Below are 27,316 nucleotides of genomic sequence, written 5' to 3' on the forward strand. Positions count from 1 at the left end.
GGAGCAGCCGAGGAGAGCAGTTTGTAGAGCAGGAGGATGAGGCGGCACCTGAGAGCCGCTGCTGCCGCCGGTACTGCCGGTTTCGCAGTGGGTTTTCAAGTGATTTGTTCCACCTAACTTAAAAGTACCTCCATAGCTTTTTCGAAGTGGTGATTCGCAGTAGGTGGGTTTGTGGTTGTCCACACGTAGCGTCTGTGCAGTGGGCTGGGCGGTTTGTTGAGGGTTTCGGGTTGTCGGTGGGCGTAACGGTAATGTGCTGAGAAAGAGAAGGCCAGTGCCCAGTTGTTTTGCATTCTGGGATTGCACGGTGCAATAGAGGTGTGGATTTGAACCTACTGTTAACCCATAAATCGTGACGGCTGGGTGTTCATTCTTAGTAAAATAGTTTAGAGTGTCAGCTATTAGGTGTATTACCCTTGTTGTCAGCCCTAACGTACTGGGGGAATGGCAGGCCTAAGCACCCGCTTGGGAAAAGGGAGGTACTTCATTCCTGCATCTTGCAATGGTATCTTGAGCAGGTTGCTTCATTTTTCTGTAGCATATAGTGGAGAACAGTTGCACCTTTGTAGGTATGAAGTTTATCACTAGGATAGTAATAGTTGTGAGATGAGTACACATAAGGACATCAGTAGCTTAGTCCTAAGTATAAATACTTGTTTGGCTTTTAGCATTGAGTTTGTATTTTTGTTCGGTCAGAGCTGAACATCATTATGACAGTAAATGAAATGCTGTCAGCGGTACTGCTAATCTGTCAGGAAGCCAATTCTTGTTTATGTTAATAAAATTTAATGAGTTCTTATTTGGGATGGAACATAAGAACTATGAAGGGAACTCTGTATTCATCCTGGCATCTGGGTGTGTGTATAGGTAGCAAAACAAGGAACTTTGTTTTCATGAAAGCCATTACTTTTTTTTCGACCTTACTTTTAAAAATAAAAAAATGAGCATAACGTGCACTGAGTTAGATTTCTTTACCAGCTTTCTGTCCCCACCCCCTGCATTATACTCTTATGTAATGTTTTGGTGACTGTTAGATAATTAAGACTTTTGGCTTCATTTTATTTTGCTTGATTTGGAACTTGTTTATGGATATAGCTATAAACTTGTAACTTTCTAGAATTAATGGATTCTTGGTCTTTAGCTTACATATCTAAGCAAGTGGATTTTCTGTACTTGCTTTGTGTAGCCTCATATTTTAAAAATGGATTACAGTTACAAAGTTTTTGTAAAGTCAGTAGTTCTGTTTATTTAAAGTTACCTATTTTCTTTACTATTGGTATCATGGAGAAGGCACTTATTTGGTGTTACAAATCTTGGGTTTATGTTATGCTCTGAAGTAGTAACATTGTCTGGGTTATTTGAACTGTAAAACTGACCTTTGTGTACTTATCCTGAACTTTATTTAAAAAAGTCTTAATTTTTAGGAAGGTGTCATAAGGTTTGCTTTAAAAAAAATTTGATAGATATTTTTTTTTTGCCTTATATTCTGTGACAGTTCTTTCAACTCTGAGAGAAGCTGGGCAGAGTTTCCTGATAGATAGCTCAACACAGCATCCAGTCAAAATGTGCTTTGTTTGCTTTCCCTCTGCTTAGGCAGTGGGTGTGTTTATATCAGCTAAGCTTGCTGTGGCATTCCCTTTGCCAGCCAACCCAGGGACGGATCCTGTATCAGGATCAATATGATCAGTTTTCATGCTGATGATTTACAGAGTCAGAAAAAAACCACGCAAAGACCCAAGTAGTTGTTACCAGTGTAGCGTGGTTCTAAGAATTTTTGCATTTGTGGAATGCTATGGAGAAAGGAAACTGCATGTTTCAGTAAATTGACTCACCTAGATCTGTCAGTAGCATAAAAGCAGTCTTCCCAGACTCAGTTACTGAATATGCCACAAAGTCAGTTGTTCCCTTTTCCTCACAAAAAAAAACCCAAACAAACAAAACCAAAAAACAAACCTTAAAATTTAGCTTTTTTAACACGTAGCTCTCTGCATATTAACTTGACGGGTGACTATGCATTTATTCACAGAATTTAGGGTCTGGAGAGAAAGTCCAGCAGCAAACCAATTCCGTTATTCAGGTCTGCCCCAAAGTTCTATCTGCTTACCCTTCTCTCTCCTTTGCTTCCTCCTTCTTCCCTCCCATCCTGATTAAACTGTAACTTAATTCTGTAATAAACCCATGCTGGTCTAGCTGAGCCAGGCAATTGGATTTGGCTTACTCAAATTTTTCTTTTAAATGGGAGCAGTTGCTTTAGTTTAGTTGGAGTAAAGGCTTCTCAATATTCCTGTCTCTTTACAAATACAAAGTAATCTGAGCTTGCAGAATAAATAACTCCCAAATCTTTTGGTGTTGTAGGAAAGCAGTGACATAGAAGCCAGTATTACTGGAGATGTCTTTGAGTTTCATCTGTTGCTTCAACATTCACTACCTGTTTGTATTTGAACTACAGATGGGTTGGTCTGTGGCAAGCTCTTTGTGTTTTATTGCCCACACAGATGCATCCCACTTGTCCTAAAGCTCCTTCTGGGAGCACACATGCAATTGCTCATGCTGGAGGTCGCAGTATGTTGGACCTAGTAGCTATTTGCTAGATTAGCTGCGCTCCAGACTATCCGCATTACACATGCTTCTCATGATCAGTAAATATCCTCTTGGATTTTCAGTATCAGACTGTATTCAGAGATATGCGGTGGCATAAAATAACGGCTGGATCGAGTACCCTAAGAATTCTTAGCTCAGTGTATGGCAAAAGCAAGCAAGGACGTTTTGGTGTTCCTCTTGGTTCCAGCAGGTGGAAGTAGATGGCTGCTCGGAATAAGTCTAATGTGTTTCATCATTTAATAAGGGGTGGAGGGGGAAGCTCCCAGACAGAAGGCTTCAGGAGAGGTAGAATTCAATTAATGGTATGTCAGCATCCCTAGGGTGGTCTTAGCATGTAATCTAGTATCCTACAAGTTTGTTTAATATGCAAAACTAGGTTTTGTCTACAACCATTGTAACTTGACTATGACAAAATTGCTGTGAAGATGCTAACATTGGGCTTTCCTTCATAGACATAGTCCTAGAGGTGTTAATCCTAGAATGATATTTGCTGTCTTGGATGGATACCTTGAGTCATGTTTCCAGGACCTGTTGTTTTCTGGTTTTTGGTTGTGGTGGGGTTTTTTGTATGGTTTTGTGGAGTTTTTGGGGGTTTTTTTGTAGTTGGTTTTTTTTTTTTTTTCTTTACTATTTCTCTGGCTTTTAAGGTAAATAGCTTCTATTCAAAAAGAACAGAAGGAGACTGAGTGCCTCTATGGGGCAGGAAGAAAGTCAGCCTGTGGGGAAATCTTGATATGAATTTTTTTCTTAGAAGCACTGGGAAAGCTTAGGAAGGGGGTAAGTTGGGATTTTATCTAAAATATCTTCTTGAAGAAAAGGGGTTTGATTTCTCTCTAATAAAATTGCAGTTTACTCTGTTTTTAAGTATTCCGTTACAATACCAAAAGTTGTCTTAATAATTAGTCATTTAAAATATTTTATTTTCTTCGTTGCACTTAAATGGCAAATAACAGTAAACAATTAGTCTTTGATCAAGGTGTGATAGACTTGAATTTGTTGTGTTTTTATAACTGGATCTTTTCCTACCTAGGGGTTTAGGTCTGGTTTTTGAACTGGCTTCCTCCTCTACGTTGGTTTCTTAGCTGGATGCCATATCCATTTCTTTTGGATCCAAGCAGATCTTCCATATTCAGAAGTTACAGGTTTCTAACAATTTGGAAAAAGTTGCAGTTCTTTAACAAACATAATTCAGTACTGTGTGGATCATGCTTGTACAATCACAGTTAGTGTTGCACTTAAGTGTCATTCAGCTGGTGTTATGAAATATTTCCCATAGGATCAGTGTGTAGGTATTTAATGTTCATAGCTTGTAGTGTTTCCTGCTTGATTTTTCTCTTAGTAAAGAATGTAATATTTGTATGTAAGATGAAACTCTGCGCTGAACAAATAGAATAAAAATTTCGTTGCTGTAGAAATTACCCATTCTATTGACTTTTTCTTTTCCGTTGTTGTCTTATGCTGTGGTCCACAGCAGTTATTATGAAGTCTGTTGTAAAGTTCTGTCTGACTGGTTGCAGTTCAGGACTACTAGAGAGCTTGAAAACTTTTTTGGCACCTTCTTGTTGCTTTATATTTATTTTTTATCTTTCAGCTCTGTGAAAAAGGTACCACTGGAGTTACTACTGACAGAAGTACTGTCTTGGCAAGTGTAATTGCTGCTTGCAGAAGGCTTTTCTCTCAACCTCCCAAAGGTGATTACAACTTTGATCAGTGAAGTGAAGCAGACTGCATTCCTTGCTGAGGACTGCACTTGTGTGCCATTTAGGTTTATTGTCTGTGGGGAAGTACCTTCTTGTACTAACCAGCCATTAATCTTGAAATGGATCATTGATTTATGGGGTTTTTAGGAGCTATTAAAGAATGACTGTGGCATGTTCAACTTCACACTACGCATTGCAATTTTTTGTTGAACTAAGCTTGTCTATCTCTGGTTTAAAGGATAGCTTTACTTTAGGATATTAAATACGTTTGTTATTTTCTTGTCAACAGTAGTAGATTTATTTATGGGAACCTGCTAGAACTCTTCAACAATAAGACAAGAACAGAACTATTTTTGCAGTCTGTGTTGCTAGCTTCTTTGCTGTTATATACATTCAGCTTGTGACTACTGAAATGTAATGACAGAATTGTAAAAAAGCTTTTTTGAGCTCTTTAATTCTTTCTTAATAGGATTTGAAAAGTATTTTCCCAATGGGAAGAAAGCTAATGGAACTAAAGGTACAGCTGGAGAAGCAAAAGGTACAAAAAGCTGCTTGATTTCGGTTCTTTGTGTGGAATGTGTATTCATTAGATTTTAGCATAACATTGTGGGTTTGGGGGTTTTTTTTGTTTATTTTTCAGGGAAGGTGTTTCTGTACCTGGTTAGTTTAAAACTGAGAACTGATATATTTTTATTAAATGTTATTTTGCTTTCATATCATGTATAACTTCTGGAATAACGCTTATTTTCTCTTATGCTTCTGCTGGAATGCTGTCCTCAAATTCTTGTTTTACTGTTTCCTATTAGTTGACATAATCATGCATTCAGAGAGTCTGTATGCGTATAGCTCTCGGTTTTTCCCAGAGCAGGCTAAAATATCCATTTTATTGTATGGAATAACCAGAATTGTCATTCTGGATGAGGGTCCAGAACCAGCTCTTTAGGCCAGACCACCCATGTAACCTTCTGCTTGAAAGAGGGGAGTTAGTAGTGGCAGTGCTAGAAGGAGCCCTGGCTTTTCAAGGAAGGGGGGTGAATCTGGAAATTATTAGCAATAACAGCTGTTCCGTTATATCAGAAATCTAGATATTATATCAGAAATCTAGGTAATGCATCTTCCAAGGAGAAGGAGAGGCAGCAACCCTGAGTCTTACAAGAGCAGTAATAGGAGCAGCAGCTTTCCTTTCACTGGGCCTTGAATGGTAAAATCTAGCGTCATGCCTAAATGCCCAAACTACCAAGCTCTTGAAAAAGCTAGCAATGGAAGGAGCGTGTGTTAGTGTTGTGCTCTGTCTCGCCCTCTTGAGTATGTTGACATATGATACTGTGCTATGCCATACAGGCATCTTGTGAGTTGGGTGAGTAGAAGAGTGATTAAGATGAACTCCTCAGCTGCAGTTGGCTGTTACTGTGCTGTGCTTGTCTCTAGAATATTGAAAAGGATGCCAGCCTGTGATATCAATAAGCCCTGAGCTTTAAGAGGACCGTAGTATGACTGGAGGGGGTGAATTATTGGAGAAGGAGGTGTTACTTAGAGCTTGTGGTGCTTGGGTGTTTTTTTTAAAAAAAAAAAAAGCCAAAACAAACCAACAACCCACCTGCACACATGCCACTCCTATCCCTGCAAAACCAGTGAAAAGCCCCACCAATCACCCCACAGCCCCCAATAAAATATCTTGCATTTGTCTTGGTTTATTACAGTAGAAATAAGTTTCATGCAGTCTCTGTAACGGGCTTCTTTTTATATTTGGGACACTTCAGTTCTTGGTGCACAAGTGTCATCAGCTATACAATTAACAGACCTCTCTTATCACAACTGTACAAGATCGATGTCTCTCTGCCAGTTAAAATAATAAATATCTGGTTTTCTACGGAAAATGCAGTTTCTCACGTGTTTTAATTGTAGCATTGCAAACTAGTTCATTTTTCAGAACAAGTCTTTACATTTAGAACTAGTAAGAACTAGTGTGAGATTGGTATAAGATGTAAAGATGTATTTTTTTGTTGTGTTTTATTTTTGTTAGAAGCAAAGCAAGCTAGTGCCCGACAGCCTAGTGGGACTAGCAGTGGAGGAGGTGGCAGTGGTGGAAAAAAAGGTGGCAAGAAAGAAGACACTAACTGGTGGACCAGATTACAGAAGGTCTTGACTTCAAAATGTCTTTCTTTATCGTACTAATTGCCTTGTCCCCATGAAATAACCTTGTGGTTTTTTTGCTCTTTATGGTGATGTTCTGGCTGCTGAAATCCTCCTTGAGCCTCCTATGCCTAGTATTTCATAGTAACTGGCTCTAGGTGGCTCCCCACTCAATGTCTGTCATAAATAAGTTTTGTATGTACTTTCAGAGGCGTGTAACTCTGGTTCAGAAACGTTAGTGGAGTTTTAAGATCTATGAATATGGTTGCTAGGAGTCAGTATTATAGTGGAGCATCAGGACTTTAAAGGCTTCATATTTTGTTTCAGAATGTCAGTTTGTAAAACTTGATCACACAATGTTAGTTAAATGTAATTTACTGTTAGCTGTTCTGACCTTAATGGGATATTTATGTAAGTTTCTTTTCAAAATTTGTATTTATTGTCATTAGCTGTAGCACAAAGATGATAGCATCTGTCATAAATATAAACATAAAGAATATTTTTCTGATTTCATTTAGCGGGCATATTTTTTCCTCATTCCTGGATTTCTCCTGTTAGTTTTTTTTTTTTATCCTTTATTTTTTGTAGGTCTTGCACATAGTCCTGGAGGCAGGGAAAATTGTTTTAGAATGGAGAGAGAAAGGTCATATAACAGATGGCAAAACTTTTTTTAAATAAAAGTAGTTCACAGATCAAAACATATTTAAAAAAGTTTTGCCATCTGTTATAAAAGTAGTTCACAGATCAAAACATAGTTCAACTACTGTTTGTAAAACACTGAGGTTTTCTACTAATGTTGTGATTCCTCAGTTCTAGCTGAAGTTACTGAAGAATGTTCATATAACAAAATACGGCTTTGTTTGATATTCTCTGTGGTAACCTTGAGGGCAGGGAGTAGAAGCCAGAAATAGATACTAGAACCTGTTTGCTGTGTTCTTACTATATTACAGACTCTGAAACTGTTTGTTTTTTTTCTCCATTTCCTAGGGTGACATTCCATGGGATGTCAGGGAGTTTCGGATGTACGTAGTGGGAAGTTCTTTTTTCTGGACGATGGTTGTATATTACTTCTTCTTCAGGGTCCCTGGGAGAGAAATCACCTGGAAAGACTTTGTCAATAACTACCTTTCTAAAGGAGTGGTGAGTAGTGAGGGGAATCAAAATGGAAAATCAGTGTGCTGAAGATGCTTGTTTCTGCCTCCCTGCTTATGCTTGTATTCATGTATCTGTGGAGTGAGAACTGGCTCAAGAGTAACTTTTGAGGGAGAAGGGGATTAGCTTTCATCTTAATAGTTTCCTCGGTCTGATGTTCTGGATGGATGTATGAAGATTTGTGTCAGTTCAAGAGAGGAGAGGGAATGAGCATGTCTGGACAGAACTTTGGTTGAATAGCTCATGTTGATGCTAGTTTGAAGAGGCAGTGTAACCACGATCTCTCATCATGTGGTCTTATAGTACAGATAAGCTGACCTAGTGGCTTAAGCAGACATGAAAGCTGCCCTCAGAAGCAGCTTACTTCTAACCTTAAACACTTCCACAAGCCCACCCCCCTGAAAAAAGTGTCGTGAACTGCCTTAAATCAGTTCTTCAGGGAATCTGACAAGCAGCAGTGCAAACAGAAAGGTGGGGATGGGGAATCAAAGAACCCCTTCCTAGGACAGTAAATTGGCATAACTGTGTTGTAAAATAGCCTCCTTTATTTGTTTTCTCCTCTCTTACTTTTTTCTTTCTTACCTGGAGCCACTACTGAAGCAATCAATTTTATCATCAGTGTAGATGATCTCTGTAGAACTTGGCAGCTTTCCACACTTGGAGTAATAGGCTGGTGATGTCCTGAATTTCAGCAGACTGAGTGTCTTACATAGGCTTTTTCCACTTTAGGAGCCAATAGTTCTTAGCTCTGTTATCTCCCCATTGTAGCTTCACCTGCAAGTTAGGAAAACATTAGCTTGCTTCCTCCTCTAGGTTTCAGACCTGGGATTTTGTGTTAACAGCATGCTTCCCACTCCTCCATTACTTTGGTAAACTGCTAAACAGGTTGTTTTCTACCTTTCTTTGTCTTGCTGATCTACGCAGAGCTGCTTTGTATGCTTTTCCCTTTCTGCCTAGACTGTGTCTTACAATCCTGTTCTTAATTGACGATTATGTGTGCATTTGGGGGGGGGGGGGTGTGTTACTGATTATATTTGTTGTGAAACACTAGGACACTAGCTCAGTAAAAAGATCAGTTTAGCTGTTATAGTGAACAAAGCCTGAACCCTTGTTGCAGAAAAGCATTATGAAAGTGAGTAGTTGCACAAAACCAACTCTCTTGGGTCTTTGTAATATGTAGTCTGGATATTCAGATAAGCTAAATATGTAGCCGTCAAATGCTGTTGGTTGCTGTAGTGGTGGCCAGTTAATGGAGAGAAGACATCAGCACTACTGCGGTTATATGCTTTTCAAAACAAAGATGTTCGAGTAGTTTTGCATGAAGTCAGGCTAGATCTAGAGTGGCTTCTTAGCTCATGTTTTGCTTCAATTCTGCCAGAAATCTGGTGAGTTCAGGGAAACCTTACTAATCTGTGTACGGTTCAGTCCCAACTTGTGGAACCATTGCTAGTTTCACATTCTTTTAAGATGCTGAAACCAGTTTTTCATGGAAAGAGGAATTAAAAATGGAAAGAAACTTTAGTTGCCTTCTGAAGAGACTGTGTCAAATTCAAGAAACTAACCATTTGAGAATTATTCTATCAAAAATAAAATGCTTAATATCTGCAAATCTGCAGCTCAGTTCTTGATTTTAGTTTATATGATATGTGTTACCTCAACTAAATTCTTTATCTAATTGATGTTATTGTGTTTAATATGGTAGCATAGGAAGTCTCTTATTAGGGAAAACAATTGTAAGAGCAAAGTGAAGTTGTGTGCCCAGGTGGCCAAGAAGGCCAACACCATCCTGGCCTATATCAGGAATAGTGTGGCCAGCAGGACTAGGGAGATGATTGACCCTCTGTACTCGGCACTGGTGAGGCCCCATCTGGAGTACTGTGTTCGGTTTTGTGCCCCTCACTACAAGAAAGACATTGAGGTGCTGGAGTGTGCCCAGAGAAGGATACTGAAGCTGGTGAGGGGTCTGGAGCACAAGTCTTATGAGGAGTGGCTGAGGGAACTGGGGTGGTTTAGTCTGGAGAAGAGGAAGCTGAGGGGAGACCTTAGTGATCTCTACAATGACCTGAAAGGCAGTTGTAGAAAGGTGGGGGTCGGTCTCTTCTCCCAAGTAAAAAGTCATAGAACAAGAGGAAATGGCCTCAAGTTGCACCAGGGGAAGTTTAGATTGGGTATTAGGAAAAATTTCTTAACAGAAAGGGTTGTCAACCATTGGAAGAGGCTGCCCAGGGAAGTGGTTGAGTCACAATCCCTGGAGGTATTTAAAAGGCGGGTAAATGTAATGCTTAGGGACGTGGTTTAGCAGTGGTTTTGGCAGTGTTAAGTTAATGGTTGGACTCAATGATCTTAAAGGTCCCTTCCAACCTAGATGATTTTATGATTCTGTTTTCCCTCATTCTGTTCAGTTTGGCTTGTTTTGTTTTGGAAGCTGCTACAAGAGTTTAGGGTCATGTAGGCTATTGCTTTTGATGTTTGACCACTGCAATCGTTAAGTATTGTCTTAAATATTTCATTGTACCAGTGAGTACAGTGTGCTGAGGTATCCATTGGATTTTTTTCCTTGAAAAAGAGTATGGGGTTGTCCTTTCAATCTAAATCCTAACGTACCAATATATTCCGTGCTTACTGATTACATACATGATTCTTCATGCTATTCATAATGGCAAATGATAGATTAAGGAACCATCCTGATCTACAACATGAATTTTATTCTCCTTACTGGAAAACAGAACAGGTTCATATTTGATATATGTAGCTGTTAGCGATGAGGGAAGTGCAGTGACTGTACACTCTAAAACATCATAAGTTTTGTTCTTTTCTTCCTACAGGTGGACAGACTTGAAGTGGTGAACAAACGCTTTGTTAGAGTGATCTTTGTTTCCGGAAAGTCCCCTCATGAATGGGTAAACGCTTTTAATACATATGTGTGAGACATTAGAAACAGCAAAGCAATCTTTTTACGTGAAGTTTGATGCAGAAAACTTTGGTCTGGAGCATTAATAATCCTTAATCTAAAATGTTTTCTGCCTTCTGTTACATTATACTACACTGTGTATTTTTCACTTTACTGTACCAGTTGTTTTGCCATAGATGTCTTAAAACTATTGCAGGTAGTTCCTTTCTAGCACCATGCTCTCAGTACAAATACACTAACGGGAAGAGTGAGAGAAATTGCTGAAGGTTCCATATTTCTAACTGCTGCTTTCCATCTGCTCAAGAAAATCCCAGACTTAACTGTACATACATTTGGATCTTTTCTGTTCCAGGATGCTTTTAGCCAGTTATTTAAAAAAACTAAGAGAAAAGTTTAACTTTGTCTACATTAGATACTAAAGTCTTTAAAACTAAGCTGAGAGCTCTTGTTCTTGAGAAAAGTATTTATTTCAGGGGTTTACTTTTCTAGTAGCACAGTGAGGAACAGAGTGATGCAGGCAAAAGTTCTCCAAAGAGTAATACTCAGTGGCAGGCACCTACTTGAAAATTAAACAGACAAATAAAATCTCATACACAATGTGGAAAATTTAGAAGAAGCATTAGAGAAGCTTTATCAGGTTACCTCTTCCTAGGTGGTAGAGGGTTTTTTGTAACCAGCTTTATGAAACAAGGTCTGCAAGTCCCTCTGGGGTAAAGTGAAATCTGCAGCAGTTACTTCATCAGTGGGTTTCAGCGTGGCTTATTTATACACCTACTCTTTAGCCCACATACCACCAGTTGCCTTAGTTTCTCAATCAGTTAATACTTAGGACTACTCTCTTTTTTTTTTTTTTTTTTCCTCCTTCTTCTTCAGTATCAGGGTAAGTAGGGGCAAGTCAGGCAGGTCATGGTGTAAAAGGGGAGATTTTCTTGAAAAACCAAATCTCAACACTGAAAGTAATGTCTGGATTTTTTTCTGGTGTCTGATATAAGTTCATGCTGTCTTTTAAAGTTAGTATGGACAAAGTAGCTATTCTGACTGCATAGCTCCCTCCTAAAGATCTGTTTACCTGTTCTTCTTCCATTTTTTTTCCTGGGGAAAATACCAGGATTTCAGTCTATTTAAAGTGCCCCAAAACTATTGGGTGTATGATTTCTGTAGAAGCAATGACAGATACAGTATAGTCAGGTTGGTAGGCCTTAGATTTATGAGGCGTGTCTTGCGTCAGTTGCACGCTTTACAAGGCAACTTAAAACTTGCTTTTGATCTGAATTTCTTCTGAGAATTGCTTGTGTTTGTGTTGGAAGTTGGCTTGTAATGAAGCTGAAAGAAGATAGGGCACTTTGTGGTGATCTCTGCTTTTTTTTATAGCAGTACGTCTGGTTTAATATTGGTAGTGTGGACACTTTTGAACGGAATCTTGAAACTGTGCAGCAAGATCTGGGAATAGAAGTGGAGAACAGATTGCCTGTAGTCTACTCAACAGAGAGTGATGGGTAAGAAGTTGCTTTTAAAAAAGTCTCTTGATAATAATAGTTGTATGTACAGTAGAAAAGCAGAGTTGCAAGACATGCACCTTATGCTTCACTAGGTGGCAGTATTATCAGAATAACAATTATCTTGCTTTTATTTTTGAATGTTCACTGTGAGAGGAGCTGTTCAGTACTTTGTCTATGTAGAAATCCATATCCTCTTACCCTAAATATAGCTTCTTATTCCGTAAATGTTTCTGTTTACAATTAGTCCTTCCTTCATTTAGGCTCTTCCTTCAAGTGACTTGGACTGGAGCAGGAGTCAGCTAGGCACAGCTGCACATGTACTCATGCAGATTTTTGGACAGGCAAAATATGGCATAGAGCCACAGCATATTGACTGAGATATAACAGGCACCAATTTCTGCCCGTAAATTCAGCAGAAGTCAAATTCTGTGGCCTTGCAAAAAGGCAAGGAAATGGTGATTAAGTAAATCACACTATCGTACCTATTAGCAGGAGCTGGAAGATGCATCATCTTAACCAATCAAAATTGGTTAAGAAAAATAGTACTGGTGTTGGATTTATGACATTTTTGCTTCCACAGTAGGGAATAATGGCTCCAATACTTGATTTATGTTCTTTGTATTAGTCTTATGTAACTTTATGGACTTGGGCTTTAGAAGCAACTAGAAGAGACTAGATGTGTTTTTCTGAATGACTTAAGAAGAAAAATACAATTTTTTATCCCAAGAACTGATTTTTTTTGTTTGTTTGTTTGATCCAAGTCAGCAGTTTGAAAATGATTGCTGCTGGTATCTGTGAAATTGGTTTTGTACCATTGGGAAATTCAACCTTGGGACTAGTAGCTTGTATTACGAATGAAGAAGGCTCATTTGCTGCCTCTCTTGTATTTTCATCGTTGATACTGTGGAGTGTGTTTCAGTTTTGGGGGGTGGAGGGGAAAGCTTTGTTTATTTCTGCAATGTGTTTACCAAGCTGCTGCTGCCTGTTTGTCTTGGTGGCAATGGGAAAAACAGTAGCCTTAACTCTGGACCATCCTGCAACTTCAGATAGAGGTTTTCTGTTCCCTGTTTCTCTCTAATGGCACGTCCTCTTAAGGATAGCCCATAAATAAACCTGTTCAGCTCTTGTTTAAACAAATCTGGAAAAAAATGAGCAGACAGGGCAATGTGGTGCCTGTGCAAAGAGGCTGCTTGTCAGCCTGATGTTTCTCATAACAGACTGGGAAAAGTATGTCAGTACCTATGTCATCTTCAACCTCACATAAATCTTTTACTTGCTGAACCCCTCTTTCTGACCCTTTCTTCTTCAGTGTCTGTTCTTTATAGAATACATTGCCTGTAACTTCTTGCTCTGACCCAGAAATGCCACAGGAAACGGGAGAGAGCAGCAGCTATGTGATCAGACTACTGCTGTTCCCTGCCAGATCAGAACCTGCTGAATACCATAGGATAAGGAAAATCCTTCTTTTCCTCTTCATCTCAGAAACATGGGATATCAGCAAAGCCTGGAAATCCTGTGCTTATGTATGGTCGTGCTTCTTTTCAGCATTTTGGTTTTGCCGAGTGTTGACAGAACATCTTGTGAGTGGCTCCTTGAAGGTCTTACCACAGCAAAATCTGTGCAGTGCTCAGATACTGTGATAATGAGGACCATGTTAATATTAGGATTTTGGGCCTGTACAGAGCTATGCTAGAAAGCTGGAGGACAGATAGTGAAGGGTAATGGGCGATGAGTAATAATAAAAAATCCCCAACAATAAAACAACAAACCAAAAACCTATAGCCATTGGGAAGGGAAATAGAGACATGGAAAGAAGAATAAAATTGAGGAGGACCTAAGGGAATAAGGGCAAGATTATATTTTGGAGAGAAATTTCTGCCTGAAGTTGTAGCATTTACTGATTATATGCTACCTAATACAACAATATAACCATTTCCATAAACTAGTCCTGTGAATTTACATTTGAAGGGCACAGAAAATGAGCTACTTCTGTTTAATAGGTAATGCAGTCTTCCCTCTTCATAATCAATGTCACTTGATGATGTGTTTGGTTTAAAAACAAATAAAAAAAAATAACAAAATCAAACCCCAAAACTGTCACTTGTTAAAGTGTAGAAATGTGTTGTCTAAGATTATTCATTCACATTTTCTCAGGGTCATGAGGGAAGGAGGATGGGCAATGAAAAACTAATGCAAACTCTTCCTTTAATTATAGTTATAAGAGGCTTTTTGGCCTGTTTGACTTACGTGATTCAGAATCTTTTTTTGTTCTCAAATTTATTTTGGTTATTTCCCAATCTGAATGACTTGCAAAACTGTAAACATTACAAGTTAATAGAGTAGTTGTCCTGAATTTGTTTGGGGTTGATTATCATGGAACCAACATTTTGTACATGTTATGCAGTAATGGATTTTTGTAATATATGTGGTTTTCTGCTTTGTTTGGTTTTTCTCTGCAGATCATTTCTCCTGAGTTTGCTGCCTACAATCCTGATTATTGGTTCTTTACTGTACACGTTAAGAAGAGGTCCTGCAGGCTTAGGTCGAGCAGGGCGCGGAATGGGTGGACTCTTCAGCGTGGGTGAAACTACAGCCAAAGTCCTTAAGGATGAAATAGATGTTAAATTCAAAGATGTAGCTGGCTGTGAGGAGGCCAAATTAGAGATAATGGAGTTTGTCAACTTTCTGAAAAATCCCAAACAATATGAGGATCTGGGAGCAAAAATTCCAAAGGTAAGGAAACGATGACTTGGCAGATAAAGACTTTATTCTTCTAGTAGTCCCCAGTCTTCTAAATTGGACTATGAATGTTTACATACTCAATGCTTTCCAGCTGCTTCTCACAGCCAGAAAAAAATATATAGGCGTTAAGTGCCAACAATATAACTGTGGTGCCAGCACATTTACCTCGTGGAATACTTCATCTGTTCCCATGGGTCAGAAATGATACGTAGCATGCATGTGTACTATCATTCTTGTATATAACTGTTACAGAATTATCATTTGGCTATGTTGTCGTGGGAGCCCATCTGATGACATACTTTTTTTTTTTAATGTCAGTCAAAGAAAATGCTGTTCCTCTAAATCTAAGACAGCATGGCAATGTTGTAGCTATTTTTTCCTTTTGCTGGTTTAAATGAGATGAATCTTCAGTTTGTTTCCTTGCACAATTCTGACTGTGGTGGAAGAAGAGCCAGTGGACTCAACATCATAACATGTAGATCTTTTAAGTAAGATATTTCATAGGCTTGTATTATGTTTTCTTCATGAGGAAAATATACCTGTTTCTCTTGCAGGGGGCAATTCTCACAGGTCCTCCAGGTACTGGGAAAACCCTTCTAGCTAAAGCTACAGCTGGAGAAGCTAATGTGCCATTTATCACAGTCAATGGCTCGGAGTTCTTAGAGATGTTTGTTGGTGTGGGTCCAGCTCGAGTAAGTCTTTGGCCTTGCTCTTTTATTTTAGTATTGGTTGTTGAAAGGACGTTGCCAAGTTTGGGAGGCAGTTTGATTATAGCTGAAGTTCTTTCATCTGTGCAGATTACTTACAAGTGATTCCAGATGCTTGTCTAGAATCCTAGATATACCTTTCATAAAAAGAACTAATGCTGTTCAATATCTGGTTGCTGGCTACCAGGACCTTAAGGGTTTACCTCTTTGCAGGAACTTGAGAAAACAAAACAGAACTCTCCAAGCTCTGCTCTGAAGTAAATTTACTGCTGGGTCAGAAATAAGTAGCTCATTTGACTACTGCTATGTGAATGTCTCCTCCTACTCTAAGTCAGTCCTGTTTCTTTGAAGAACTGTATTCTCTTTGCATTGTCAAACTCGGATATAAATAGCTGTCTGGGACACTCAAATGAGCTTCTGGTTGAAATAGGAGTCCAAGGGTCATGGAACTAATGATTGATTTCTAGAGATCAGGTGATTTAAATAAGCAAATATATCTGTTTAACATTTTTTGTACTCTTTTTGCCTTAACTGTCTTCAGATAGCTCACATATTAAGTGGAGGGAATTAGCTCTGTTCCAGTACATCCATTTTTCTTTAACTACTTTATTACAACTAAATTTCAAACATTCAGTTTTAAACCTATCTTCTCCTGTGTAGAAAGGAAGGACGCTTAAATCTGCTGAAAAATATTCTATAAACAAGTTACTGATAGTAATTACAAATGAGGTGGGTAACACAAAAAAAAATAAAGTTCCTCATAACGTCCAAAACTTGTACTCCATTTTCAACAGCTCATACTTTCACCAAAGTTCTACCATCTTGTCTTAGCCTCAAAAAGTGTACTGGAAGGTGACATTTCTGGAAAAATAAGATTTGCCGCAAATTCTGCAGACAGACTTTAAAAGCATACCATGGCTTTTATTCATGTTAAAAAAAAAAAAAAAAAAAACAAAAACAAAAACCAAAAACGAATTCTGCTAGCATGAAATGGAAATGTTGTAGGGTCTTGATTTGAATCTGAAATTTGACAGGGAGTGGCTCTTCCCAGATATATGTGGCTTTATGTCCTATGAAAATTCACAGTAAGACTAATTTTCATTAAGTTCTGTGAAGCCCTGAAAAACTGCGGTTTTCACGTATCTAGATGTGTTAAAGGTTAGCAGATAAACTTTCTGAGATTTGGTCCTTAGTTTGTCACAGCTGTGCATGCATATGCCTCTTGCGAGCCTAGGTCTCTTTCGATGGTCTTTTGCTGAACTTTTTCCAGAAATATAGGTGGGAAAAGACCAGTGAAGCCAGGTAATTTTGGGTCCTCTGAAAAGAGAAAAGGGAAGGGGAGTGGTAACACATGCAAATAGGCACAGAGCTTAGAACTAACAATAACAGGAGGTGTTCAGAAAGTTAAATGCAGAAGCTAGTTGGGAGTGGAAGCTTCAATAAGGATGCAGAGAGAGCCTGGAAATGTGTAAAGAAATTGGCAAAAGGAGCTGGTACGGAGGGGAGAGGGTACAGACAGAGAGTGGGGAAATAGATGCAGAAATGGGTAACAGGGTAAAACACATGGATAGTGACTGGAAGCCAGAGGGTATGGAGATAGTGATCAAGTATGTGAGATGAGTGGGACTTGAAAAAGGGAGGATGCAGTGTAGAAGGGACTTCACCAAGAAACACTAAGAAAAGAAACTGATCCATATCCTGAAATAATAACGGTACTCAGACTACATTGGTGTCATTAACTGTCAGTGCATACCTGAAAAGCCACAAAGCAAAGTGACTTAACCTTTCCCAACTAGTCTATGCAGATGACTATCAGCTTTTACTACTGAGTGAAATCTGTTGACGTAACACTTGCTGCTTTGGCTATGAATTGTGGTTTCAACACAGTTAATAATTTCTGATGCCTGTAGAAAGCAAGATGAGAGAGTGTTTTAGTTTCATTTCCTATGGATTTAGTAAATAAGACAGTTGTTAACGATGCTAAATTGATTATTTGTAAATTAGGATATGCTAGAATTAAAACTGCTTACACAGCCTTGGTTCCTTTATTTTTTTTAGTGTATGTGCATTATGGTAATTTTTAGTTCTGTTCCTTCTGAAAAATAGCTGTATATTTCTGGATCTCTGTCTCTTTCCAACCAAAAGATAGCTCACTTTGAGCATCTGACACTTTCCTTGTTTTTCACGTTCCTTCATGCTTTATTCATTGTACTTTTTTCAAATTTTGTTTACAAAACCAAGTGACTTTCTGTAGTAGAGCATACTGTCCAAAATTTGCATCTCTTCACAGCTGCTGTACATTGTTTGTCATCAGAGAAGCCTTCTCTAATTGCATCTCTAGCATACAAAGTAATAAAGCTCCGAGCTGTGTGTAATTCCCATTCAGGTCAAAATTTTTCTGTAATTTCTCATTTCCTGTTTGTTCCAATTCGATTCCTCAGTTGTAGATCTGTTAACTCGCTGAACTGGTTTTAATGAGGTCCTTCAGATATGTTTGCAAGCAGAGTAACATCATAATGTTGATTCTTAAAGCAAATCACATTGTGGTGTAACTGCTACAGTAGAATTTGATAGGTAATATCTTTGCTTATCTGAAAGTTAAAAAAAATGTTCACATTCCAGTTCTGCTTTTAATACTGTGCATTAAAGAAGGGCTTAAAAAAGAAATCTCGCTTTAAATCTGAGGTTTGGAGGCTTTTAGAGCTGAAAATGAAGATATATTTCAGTTGTTCAGAAAAAGTGGTTATTTCTTGAGACTTTAAGTTTTTTACTAATTTATAGATTGAGAAAGGATTTGTCAACCAGTGGGTCTCCAAATTAGTGATTCTTGCTGAGAGGCAGCTACAGTGTAACTTATCTCATGGCCTTGAAAGCTGGCTGGAGGCTTTGGAATACTTATTAATAACCATACTCAATTATAGTGATACTGTTACTGATGTACCTCTTCCCCTCCTACCCCCTTCACCCCCCGAACTCTGAACAATTATAAACCAATCTGATACATATATTCTGTTCTCCTATTAAGGTTAGAGACTTATTTGCTCTTGCTCGTAAAAATGCCCCGTGCATTCTCTTCATTGATGAAATAGATGCAGTAGGAAGGAAAAGAGGAAGGGGCAACTTTGGAGGACAAAGTGAACAAGAGAACACTCTCAATCAGCTTCTAGTTGAAATGGATGGTAAGTATTTAACATCTAATATTACATTATAATAGTAAGGAAAAGAACTAATAGACTTGTTCAGATCTGTTAACCAGGGGTTTGGGTTCTAGCTTAAATATGAATTGAGTGTGTTTCCTTGCTTCCTAAAATGAAGAATGATGACTCATTTTCCTGCAGCCTGATGTTTTGCTAAAATTCACTTAGAAAAAAGAACCATCATTCTGCATTTGATAACTCTTTGTCATAGTTGAATAGGCCAAAAAAAATTCTCTGCGTGAGACCAGTCTGTCGGGGGCGGGGAGCTAGCCATGCTGGTTCTGCAATTTCCTGAGCAGTTAATCTATTATTGCATTTTGAAGATAAAGCAGGATTTGATACAGTACTTCACAAAGCAAAGCCCAAGGCCATTTTTTGCTTGTTATGAAAAGCTGGACAATGCTTTAATAAATGGAGGTATTTTCAGCTTCTAAACTGTCAGTTCTTATGTGGCCCTGTAAAGCAAACAGTCTTTTTATTTCTTTTTTTTGTTTGTTTTCTTGGAAATCATATTTACATAGCTTTTTTTTTCTCTTTATTACACTTCTTCAACAGGATTTAATACAACCACAAATGTAGTAATCTTGGCAGGTACTAACAGGCCAGATATTTTAGACCCTGCTCTAATGAGACCAGGACGCTTTGACAGGCAGATTTACATTGGTAAGTTTTATCTGCATCTCTGTATACTTCTGCATTTGTAGAATACCACTGAAATCACTGCAGCTATTTACATATGTAACTTCTTTGTACGCATTCAATTAGAGTATATATATGTGAAAAGTAAAAGTATACTACTTTCATCTTAAAGGACCCCCAGATATAAAAGGAAGAGCATCTATTTTCAAAGTTCACCTTAGACCTCTGAAATTAGACACCGTCTTAAATAAAGATAACCTAGCAAGAAAACTCGCATCACTAACACCTGGTTTTTCTGGTAAGTGACTCCTAATGCCACTATTCTTCTGCATTTACTATATAAGCTGTAGGTATTTTATTTCCTTACTACTTCTGATTTTCTTCCACCTGATCTTCTGGATGGTACAATTCTCTGCCTGTTTGAGCAAGTAAGAGATTTCTGAGGGTCTTAAGTTTCATTTGTCTCAATCAGGGTGACATACCAAATGGCAGTTTCTTCTGTCTTTAGTAAAAGCAATCCAGAGGTTTCTCCTTGCTATTGCTCTTGAGTGTATTCTTCCTTTCAATACGTCTGAATTCTTTGAGCACTACTGAAGACCTGGGTTTTGTGGAGTTTGTGTGCACATTTTGTAGGGGGGTTTCTGTTTCTGGATGTAAAAACTTCTCCCTGGAAAATGTACTTTAACCTTGTATTGAATTAGGAATGGATGGGAGAACTTCAATTACTGGATTGTAATTTAATCCATTTAAAATCTGTGTTGACTAATAGTTGAATTCTCCACTGTTTTCTTGGTTTATGTAAAACTGGTTTTCTGAGGTCTGATTGTCAAAACTTCGGGCAATTGCCGTGATGATGCTTAAACTAGGTTATCTCAATAGCATTACTGCAAATCATGTTAACAAGAAGTGGATGGCTTGAAGCCAGTAATGTGAAGGGATGTCCTCTAGAGATACATCGAGGTCTGAGCTATACTGCATCCATATGTAGGAAGTTTATTCTGCTAAATATAAACAAGTCTAAGCATAGTCTGTTGCAGACAAAATTTATGGAAGGTAGGATACATCAAAGTACTTCACTGGTAGTAAGTTCTATTTGGTAGCTGTCTGCCTAAGAAAACAATCCTAAAGCCTGTAACCATAGTATGTGTATTTAAATCTCTCTTAAAGAATTAAGCTGTGTATAATGAAGTATTTCAGAGAGCATTACCTTTAGGTAGGAATCTATAAAAACCTACTGCTAGATAAGGTTATCTTTATGCTAGACTGAGAGAAAGTTGTTGAAAGTGATCGGTAATTCATGCCTTCTCTGCTTTTAGGTGCTGATATTGCTAATGTTTGTAATGAAGCTGCTTTAATTGCTGCGAGGCATCTCTCAGATGCTATAAACCAAAAGCATTTTGAGCAAGCAATTGAAAGAGTTATTGGAGGTAGGTTAATCACATCAGTCGTTTCTCAAAAATTGTAATATGACAGGTGACTTCCTTGTGTGTGTATATATATCTCTCCATGCTCTGAATCTTTCTTCTGTTCTTCAAGGTTGTATTTTGGTTTTCTCTCGTAAACATACTTGAGACTTATGAAAGTAGTATCCTGTCTATATTGTTGACTTCTGTAATGGAGGAAGGGATAGGGAGAGAAACATCATCAGGATGCTTTTCTAATTTGTTCAAAATGGCAAGAGGAATGGCTGTTTGGATTTAGCAATGCGTTTAACTGCTGTTAGCCTGGAATAGTCAAGAAAACGATTTGATTTTTAGAGTGCAAATGTTTTATTTAGATGTTTGAATATTCTTAAGAACTTAGATTTTTCTAGTTTCAAAGTATAATCAAGGACAAAATTACAATAAAATGTGGAAGATACACATTTCTAAAACTTGCAAGTTTGGGTTTTTGTTTTTTTAAAAAAACTTTCTCAATAGATTGTATACATGGCATCTAAGTATTGCTCACTGTCTTACTAAATGAGATAAGGGATTTCAGTATGTCTGAAAGTATTAATCAAATTTATTTTATAAAGGTTTGGAAAAGAAAACTCAAGTACTGCAACCAGAGGAGAAAAAGACAGTAGCATATCATGAGGCAGGGCATGCAGTTGCAGGATGGTTTTTGGAACATGCTGACCCACTCTTAAAGGTAAAAGAAATTAATTTGAACTAGTAACTTCAGTAGCATGAACAGCATCTTTTTCTTCTCTTCACGCAGCCTACCCCCTCGCTCCCCGCCCAGTGCTGAGAGGGTATTATTAACATAGGTAATCTTGCAAAAGATAGTGTGTGTAAATTTTAGAGTACCTTTTGGTTCACTTTTTGTAGCTTTCTTAACCATTTCTAAGCTGTTACAGGGTTTGTAGCAAAAGTGTCCTTGAAAAGCGAAAGGGACCTGATCTTCCCATGAATCTGCCTGCCTCGATAGCTGCTTTTTCTCTGAGGCTTTTAGTACGGACCAATGGTGTAAGTTAATCTTGGCAGGTTATACACATAAATGCCTCTTCAGTAATACAACTGAAGCTTAAAACTAAGCTTAAAATTCACCTTGTACAATTTACTGCTGGAAGGAAGGGCATTAGTAAACATGGAAACTCCTCCCACTATTCAGAACACTAAGGTGCAGAAATGCTATGTCTGTTACAGAATACTTAAAGCCCAATACGTAACTCTCAAAGAATTGTGGATTTTAATTAAAATATTTTTAAAATACCATACAATCTTTGGAAAAGATATGACAGTGGTCTTACCTTTCTTTTCCAGATATACTAGTAGTTGTTATCCCAGTTTAGAACTAGCCAGGGCTTTAAGGATAAATCACAATGAGGGCAAAACTGTAAATGGAAATAATGTCTGAATTAAACTTCAAGGGTGAGTATGGTATAGGTTGTGGTATTAAAAATTAAGTCAAACCAAAGAATGCTTAATGTTTCTTAACACTATTTAGTTCTAGCATTCTGTTAATTTTGATTGTAGGTATCTATTATCCCACGTGGTAAAGGACTGGGTTATGCTCAGTATTTACCCAAAGAACAGTATCTCTATACCAAAGAGCAACTACTTGACAGAATGTGCATGACTCTGGGAGGTCGTGTATCTGAGCAAATCTTCTTCGGAAGAATTACAACTGGTGCCCAAGATGACTTGAAGAAGGTGACCCAGAGCGCATATGCTCAGGTATGTGCAGAGTTGTGTTGTGGGTTGGTTTTCTTTTTTACAGTTTTCCTTATCTACTACCTAACAGTAATATTTTGAAAGGATGCAGTTTGAAAGCAGAGTTTAAAAAAAAAAATAAAAATTATATGACTAAACATTATGCTGTTGTTGTATAGTGATGCTGATGGCTCGAGTATTTTCACAGAATCACACAGAATTTTCAGAGTTGGAAGGGACCTCTAGAGATCGTCTAGTCCAACTCCCCTGCTAAAGCAGGATTCCCTAGAGCACATTACTCAGGACTGCATCCAGGCGGGGCTTGAGAATCTCCAGAGAAGGGGACTCCACACCCTCCCTGGGCAGCCTGTGCCAGTGCTCTGTCACCCGAACTGTAAAGAAGTTTTTTCGTGTGTTGACGTAACTTCCTATGTTCCAACTTGCACCCATTGCCCCTCGTCCTGTCACTGGGAACCACCGAGAAGAGTGTGGCTCCATCCTCCTTCAACCCACCCTTTAGATATTTGTAAGTAGTAATAAGGTCTCCCCTCAGCCTTCTTTTCTCCAGGCTAAAGAGTCCCAGCTCTCTCAGCCTTGGGACTCTTATTTTATTAGATAGTCTTACAACAGGAGTGCAGGCTTTGATTACTATCCTACATCTGCCCACAGGAACATTTATGCCATAGTTGGATTCAAATACATGTGGAAATTCTGTACTTGTAAAAATGGAATTTAGTGCTCAGATTTGATCATCTGATCCCACTTTCACAATTGCCCAGTTTAAGGACCCAATTTGGATTCACATGTGTAACTAAATCCAGAAAACCTTGTATTTAAGCAGTATTTACTGTCAATTAAGGCTACTGAAATTAGTTTGTGTTTGTACATTACCTAGTGTAGATGAGTAATTTGAAATCTTATCAATGTAATGACTCACTAAGTGTAGCTGTGTGCTATTCCATTTCCTGCATCAACATGAGCTGTCATTTTGTAACACTCATAGGGCGAGCAAGGCACATTTTAGAGTACTGTTCACTTCCCCTGCTGGTCTCCAGTGTGATTAGTTTTGCCCCCGTTCTGAAAGTAAATGTGTAACAAAATGCTGTTGATGTTAGCTTTATGGGATGTTCAGTGGCTCTCGTTCAATTTTAAATTAAAAAATGTTTAAACAAAGACTTTTATTCATGTGAACCAGACATATTGTCTCCAGAGAGAACTGGGGACTTAAATAAAGGTACTGAAATTTTTTTAAGGAAGCAGGTTGAGATGCTTGGTTCTAATGCTGAGAGCTCTTTGAATTCTGAATGTTCTTTGTCATGCTTATTGATCTTGCAAGGCCAAGCAGAGAAGGTGCTGCTTTAATGGTCAAATTGATAGTGACCATGGAGTACATACACAAATAGCAGTTTGAATTTATTTCTGCCTCTGCTGGAGTAAAATGCAACTTAAAGTATTCACATTTGGCAACCAGAGGAGTTAATATTCAGTAATTAGTCAAGCAAGATAAAAATCATTTTCATCTTTGTAGAGGGATGCCTTGGGATGAAGTACAGCGTATGATTTTTACATATGATAGGACAAGATATTCAGGACCCTCTACTTAAGTTAATTTATCTACATGGGCAAGTAGTATATGCTCTACTTAAGAAGCATTTTGAATTGGAAAAATGCTTGTATTTCTGGTAAAGGAAGAGAGTTTTGTTGCTTAATGAAGGCTGAAGTGTTTTTTTCTGTAGTATCTTAGTACTTAAAGTATTATGTACATCATGAGTAACCACCTTGAAATCGTGGCATTTGGGATGCTTCAATTTAGTCCTTAAAAAGGAATAAGTGAAAGTCCACTAAGGTAGTTGAGCTTAGGTAGACTTGAGTTCTCAGGGAAGGGTTGGTTTTAGAGGAAAAGATTGGGCCATAGCAAAATTACTTCCTCCTCTTGGTTTTGTTTACCAGACTTTTCATCAACATACCCTAAAATCTTATTCTCTCTTGTTTGTTTTATTATTATTTTTTCTTCAGATTGTTCAGTTTGGTATGAATGAAAAAGTAGGGCAGATTTCCTTTGACCTCCCTCGTCAAGGAGACATGGTATTAGAGAAACCTTACAGCGAGGCAACTGCCAGATTGATAGATGAAGAAGTACGGTCACTTATTAACATTGCTTATGACAGGACAGTGAGTCTTCTGACTGAGAAGAAAGCAGAAGTGGAGAAGGTGAGCATTACAATACTTTTAGCTGCCAAGTAAGTTCCAGCTGGTAAGCTAGAATCTGAATTGAAGTAAACAGATTAAAAATAGTGACTATATAAATATATGAGGAAGCTTGCTCAAAAACTATTCGATGTAGTTTTGAGAGTGTCACAAGACTTAAGTAAGTAAATAGAAATCTCCTTTTGTATTGCCACACCTCTGAGGTTCTCATGAATGTGAGTTAACATCCCTCTCCCCTTGTATGGTCAATATTCATTTGGAAAGCTGGAGGGAAGAGTGTCTACTAAAGTAGGCTTTAGTAGATGTGCTAGACAAGTATGAAACTTTAAAAAAAAAAAAAAAAGTATCAAGATTCCAGTTCATTAAGCTAGAAGAAGCTCTGTAAGAAGGGAAGTCTGTATAACTTCCTTTCTCTGAATTCCATTTGAAGGTTAAAAAGAATCTTTCTGCCACCTGCCTTCCCTGCCCCCAGGCTGCTTGTGATCTGCTTCACTGCAGCTGAGGGTACCCTTGTGTGTATTCTCTTCCTCCACACCAGAAAACCCAATACAGCAAAAGGATAATTTTCCAGGGCAGGCATATGATAGGCTTATTGACTAGAAGTCAAGTTTGTATGGATTCAGTAAATGGTGTTGTAGTAGGTCACCATCCCAAAAAAAGATAGTGAGTATGGCTCGTGCTGAGCAATATTCTCGCTGACCCAAGAAGGTTACAAGCTACACTTGTACAGTGTTGTACGCATTGTGATTTTATGGTGCTCTTTAGTTCAATAGGGCTGCTGTTATGTTACAATCTGGTTTGATAGGAAAGGAACACTTGTTTTCATGTACAGCTTGATATCTTGCATCAGGAGCTTTTTGGCAGCAGGGAAAGACTGCTGTTCTGAAGCCACAAGAACGGCAACAGTGGCCACAGGGAGGGCACTCTGCCAAATCTTAAAAGTAGGATTGAAAAAAATGGTATTTTTGCTACCTAAATGCTCACAGGGGAGAAAAATCATGTATTAAGTGAACTCTGAGCAATCGGGGAGTTTTGTCTATCAAAATTAATTGGTGCTGAATTTGCTCCCAAACTGCCTTAAACTTTTCCAAAGAAGAGAGCCACCTTAGGTGTTTTGTGTGTAATGTAACTTATTGCTATTCCAGGTTGCCCTACGACTACTGGAGAAAGAAGTACTTGATAAAAGTGATATGCTCGACTTGCTTGGCCCACGACCGTTTGCAGAAAAGTCTACCTATGAAGAGTTTGTTGAAGGCACAGGAAGTTTGGATGAGGATACTTCACTACCAGAAGGCCTTAAAGACTGGAACAAAGAGCGTGAAAAAGAGAAAGAGGAGACAACAGCTGAACAGGTCGCTAGGCAGATCAGAGGAGGGATGCCATTTTAACTGCAAAGTGTGTGGTGATGTTGACTTGCACTCTGGAAGAGAAACAAACTCACCTAGTTTGTACTTCAAAACAAAAAAATATTTATTCAACCAAACTGTATTAGGGATGGGTGAAAGAGTGATCTCTTGTGATGAAATAAGGATATTCTGCTCCCAATTTACATATGTGATACCATCAGTTCACTGGTAAAAGATGATCATCTTTCATTTGTCAACTGAAGAAACATACATTGGATTTGAGCTGCAGTGGGATGCCAGAACCAAGCCTCTCAAACTTTGAAACAGTTCAGATTCACGCACAAACTTTGTGGCACTGGTCTCTTTTTTTAAAAATGTATGTAAGCTTAAAAAAAAATAAAAATGAAGATTCTTGATTATTCATCTAAAGTATACCTGTATGTGACCTGTTCCAAAATAAGAATCATACAAAATGCGTTGTTGAAGGCTTAGCCAGAAGTCTGGTCTTACAAAGTAGTAGCTTTGCAAAGCTATCGGCTCTTTCGTCTGACCCTTTTCCCCTCCACCTTCCATTTTGATTTTAAAAAGGGTTTGTTTACAGAGAACTGCCATGCAAGTTGACAGTGAAACTGGACACCCACTTAAATATCTTAAAATGTACTCATGGTTCAGTGTCTTTGAGTCTGAAACTCAGTCTGGCTCCTGCAGTTTTATTAGTCAGTTTTTTACAGAGTTCTGTAAGATATTGAACATATGAATGTGTTGTGTAAATACAGTTTGAGTCAATAAAATCAGTACTTTTCTGAACAAAGCTTGTCTTTTTTTTTTTTTTTTTTTTTTTTTTGCACTGGTTCCTTGGTATAAAATTTAGGTCAGTACAAAACTTCCTCTTAAGCGTAAGACTTTGTTAAATTAGGGTAGCAAGATTGTGCTCACAAATGCCAAACCCAGCAGCCAAATCCAAAGGTGCTAAATCATACTGGTTTGCTTAGCCTAAAGCTTTTTTTTTCCTCTGCTTAGTTGAATATGGTTGTCTTAGTATACTCATCTGCTTCTGGTTGTCTGCTGTGTGCGAAGGATTTATTAGCTGGAGAATTCGGCTGTTCAGAAATTAACTGGGGGGTCTCCCTATCCTGAAAGAAGAGAGGGAAGCATGGATGGTGGGGTGGTGGTGGGGAAGTGGGGAAGAGTGAACAAAGCTGCTCTGCTGGATAGCAAATCCTTTAATGATTATGACTTGAGAGGGCAGGCTGAGGGAATAACTAGTGATTGATTCCATCTGTATGTTGCAACATACTGGAAAGCAGTAGGATGACAAAGGAAAAAGTTGTCTCTGAAAGGTCA

The 27,316-nt window shown here is 38.3% G+C and overlaps 2 protein-coding genes across 2 annotated transcripts in view; one reads left to right on the forward strand and one right to left on the reverse strand.

Annotated features, from left to right (window-relative positions):
- SLMO1 (slowmo homolog 1 (Drosophila)) overlaps nucleotides 1-2,142 on the reverse strand; it is a 13,205-nt gene extending 11,063 nt beyond the window's left edge. Inside the window, exon 1 of the mRNA XM_009889088.1 lies at nucleotides 2,105-2,142. Coding sequence (XP_009887390.1) covers nucleotides 2,105-2,142 — 38 coding nt within the window. The remainder of the gene's footprint in view (nucleotides 1-2,104) is intronic.
- A 393-nt stretch (nucleotides 2,143-2,535) lies between these two features.
- Nucleotides 2,536-26,361, forward strand: AFG3L2 (AFG3-like AAA ATPase 2). Its single transcript, XM_009889089.1, has 17 exons — nucleotides 2,536-2,562; nucleotides 4,193-4,292; nucleotides 4,771-4,839; nucleotides 6,325-6,440; nucleotides 7,422-7,574; nucleotides 10,412-10,486; nucleotides 11,869-11,993; nucleotides 14,456-14,729; nucleotides 15,293-15,430; nucleotides 18,471-18,624; nucleotides 19,198-19,305; nucleotides 19,454-19,579; nucleotides 20,598-20,708; nucleotides 21,299-21,414; nucleotides 22,242-22,442; nucleotides 24,435-24,629; nucleotides 25,772-26,361. Exons 1-17 carry the CDS (start codon nucleotides 2,536-2,538, stop codon nucleotides 26,012-26,014), a joined length of 2,331 nt encoding a protein of 776 aa, XP_009887391.1. The 3' UTR covers nucleotides 26,015-26,361.
- The last annotated feature ends 955 nt before the right edge of the window (nucleotides 26,362-27,316 follow it).

This window comes from Charadrius vociferus, unplaced genomic scaffold, assembly GCF_000708025.1.
Source record: "Charadrius vociferus isolate BGI_N301 unplaced genomic scaffold, ASM70802v2 scaffold65, whole genome shotgun sequence".
NCBI classification, from domain to species: domain Eukaryota; kingdom Metazoa; phylum Chordata; class Aves; order Charadriiformes; family Charadriidae; genus Charadrius; species Charadrius vociferus.

Excerpts from the sequence above, each read along its gene's own strand:
- AFG3L2 (XM_009889089.1), top strand. The coding sequence starts at position 2,536 with ATGCAATTGCTCATGCTGGAGGTCGCA. Across the intron at positions 14,730-15,292 it reads TGGGAGCAAAAATTCCAAAG|GGGGCAATTCTCACAGGTCC; the intron begins GTAAGGAAACGA and ends TTTCTCTTGCAG. Across the intron at positions 24,630-25,771 it reads AGAAAGCAGAAGTGGAGAAG|GTTGCCCTACGACTACTGGA; the intron begins GTGAGCATTACA and ends TTGCTATTCCAG.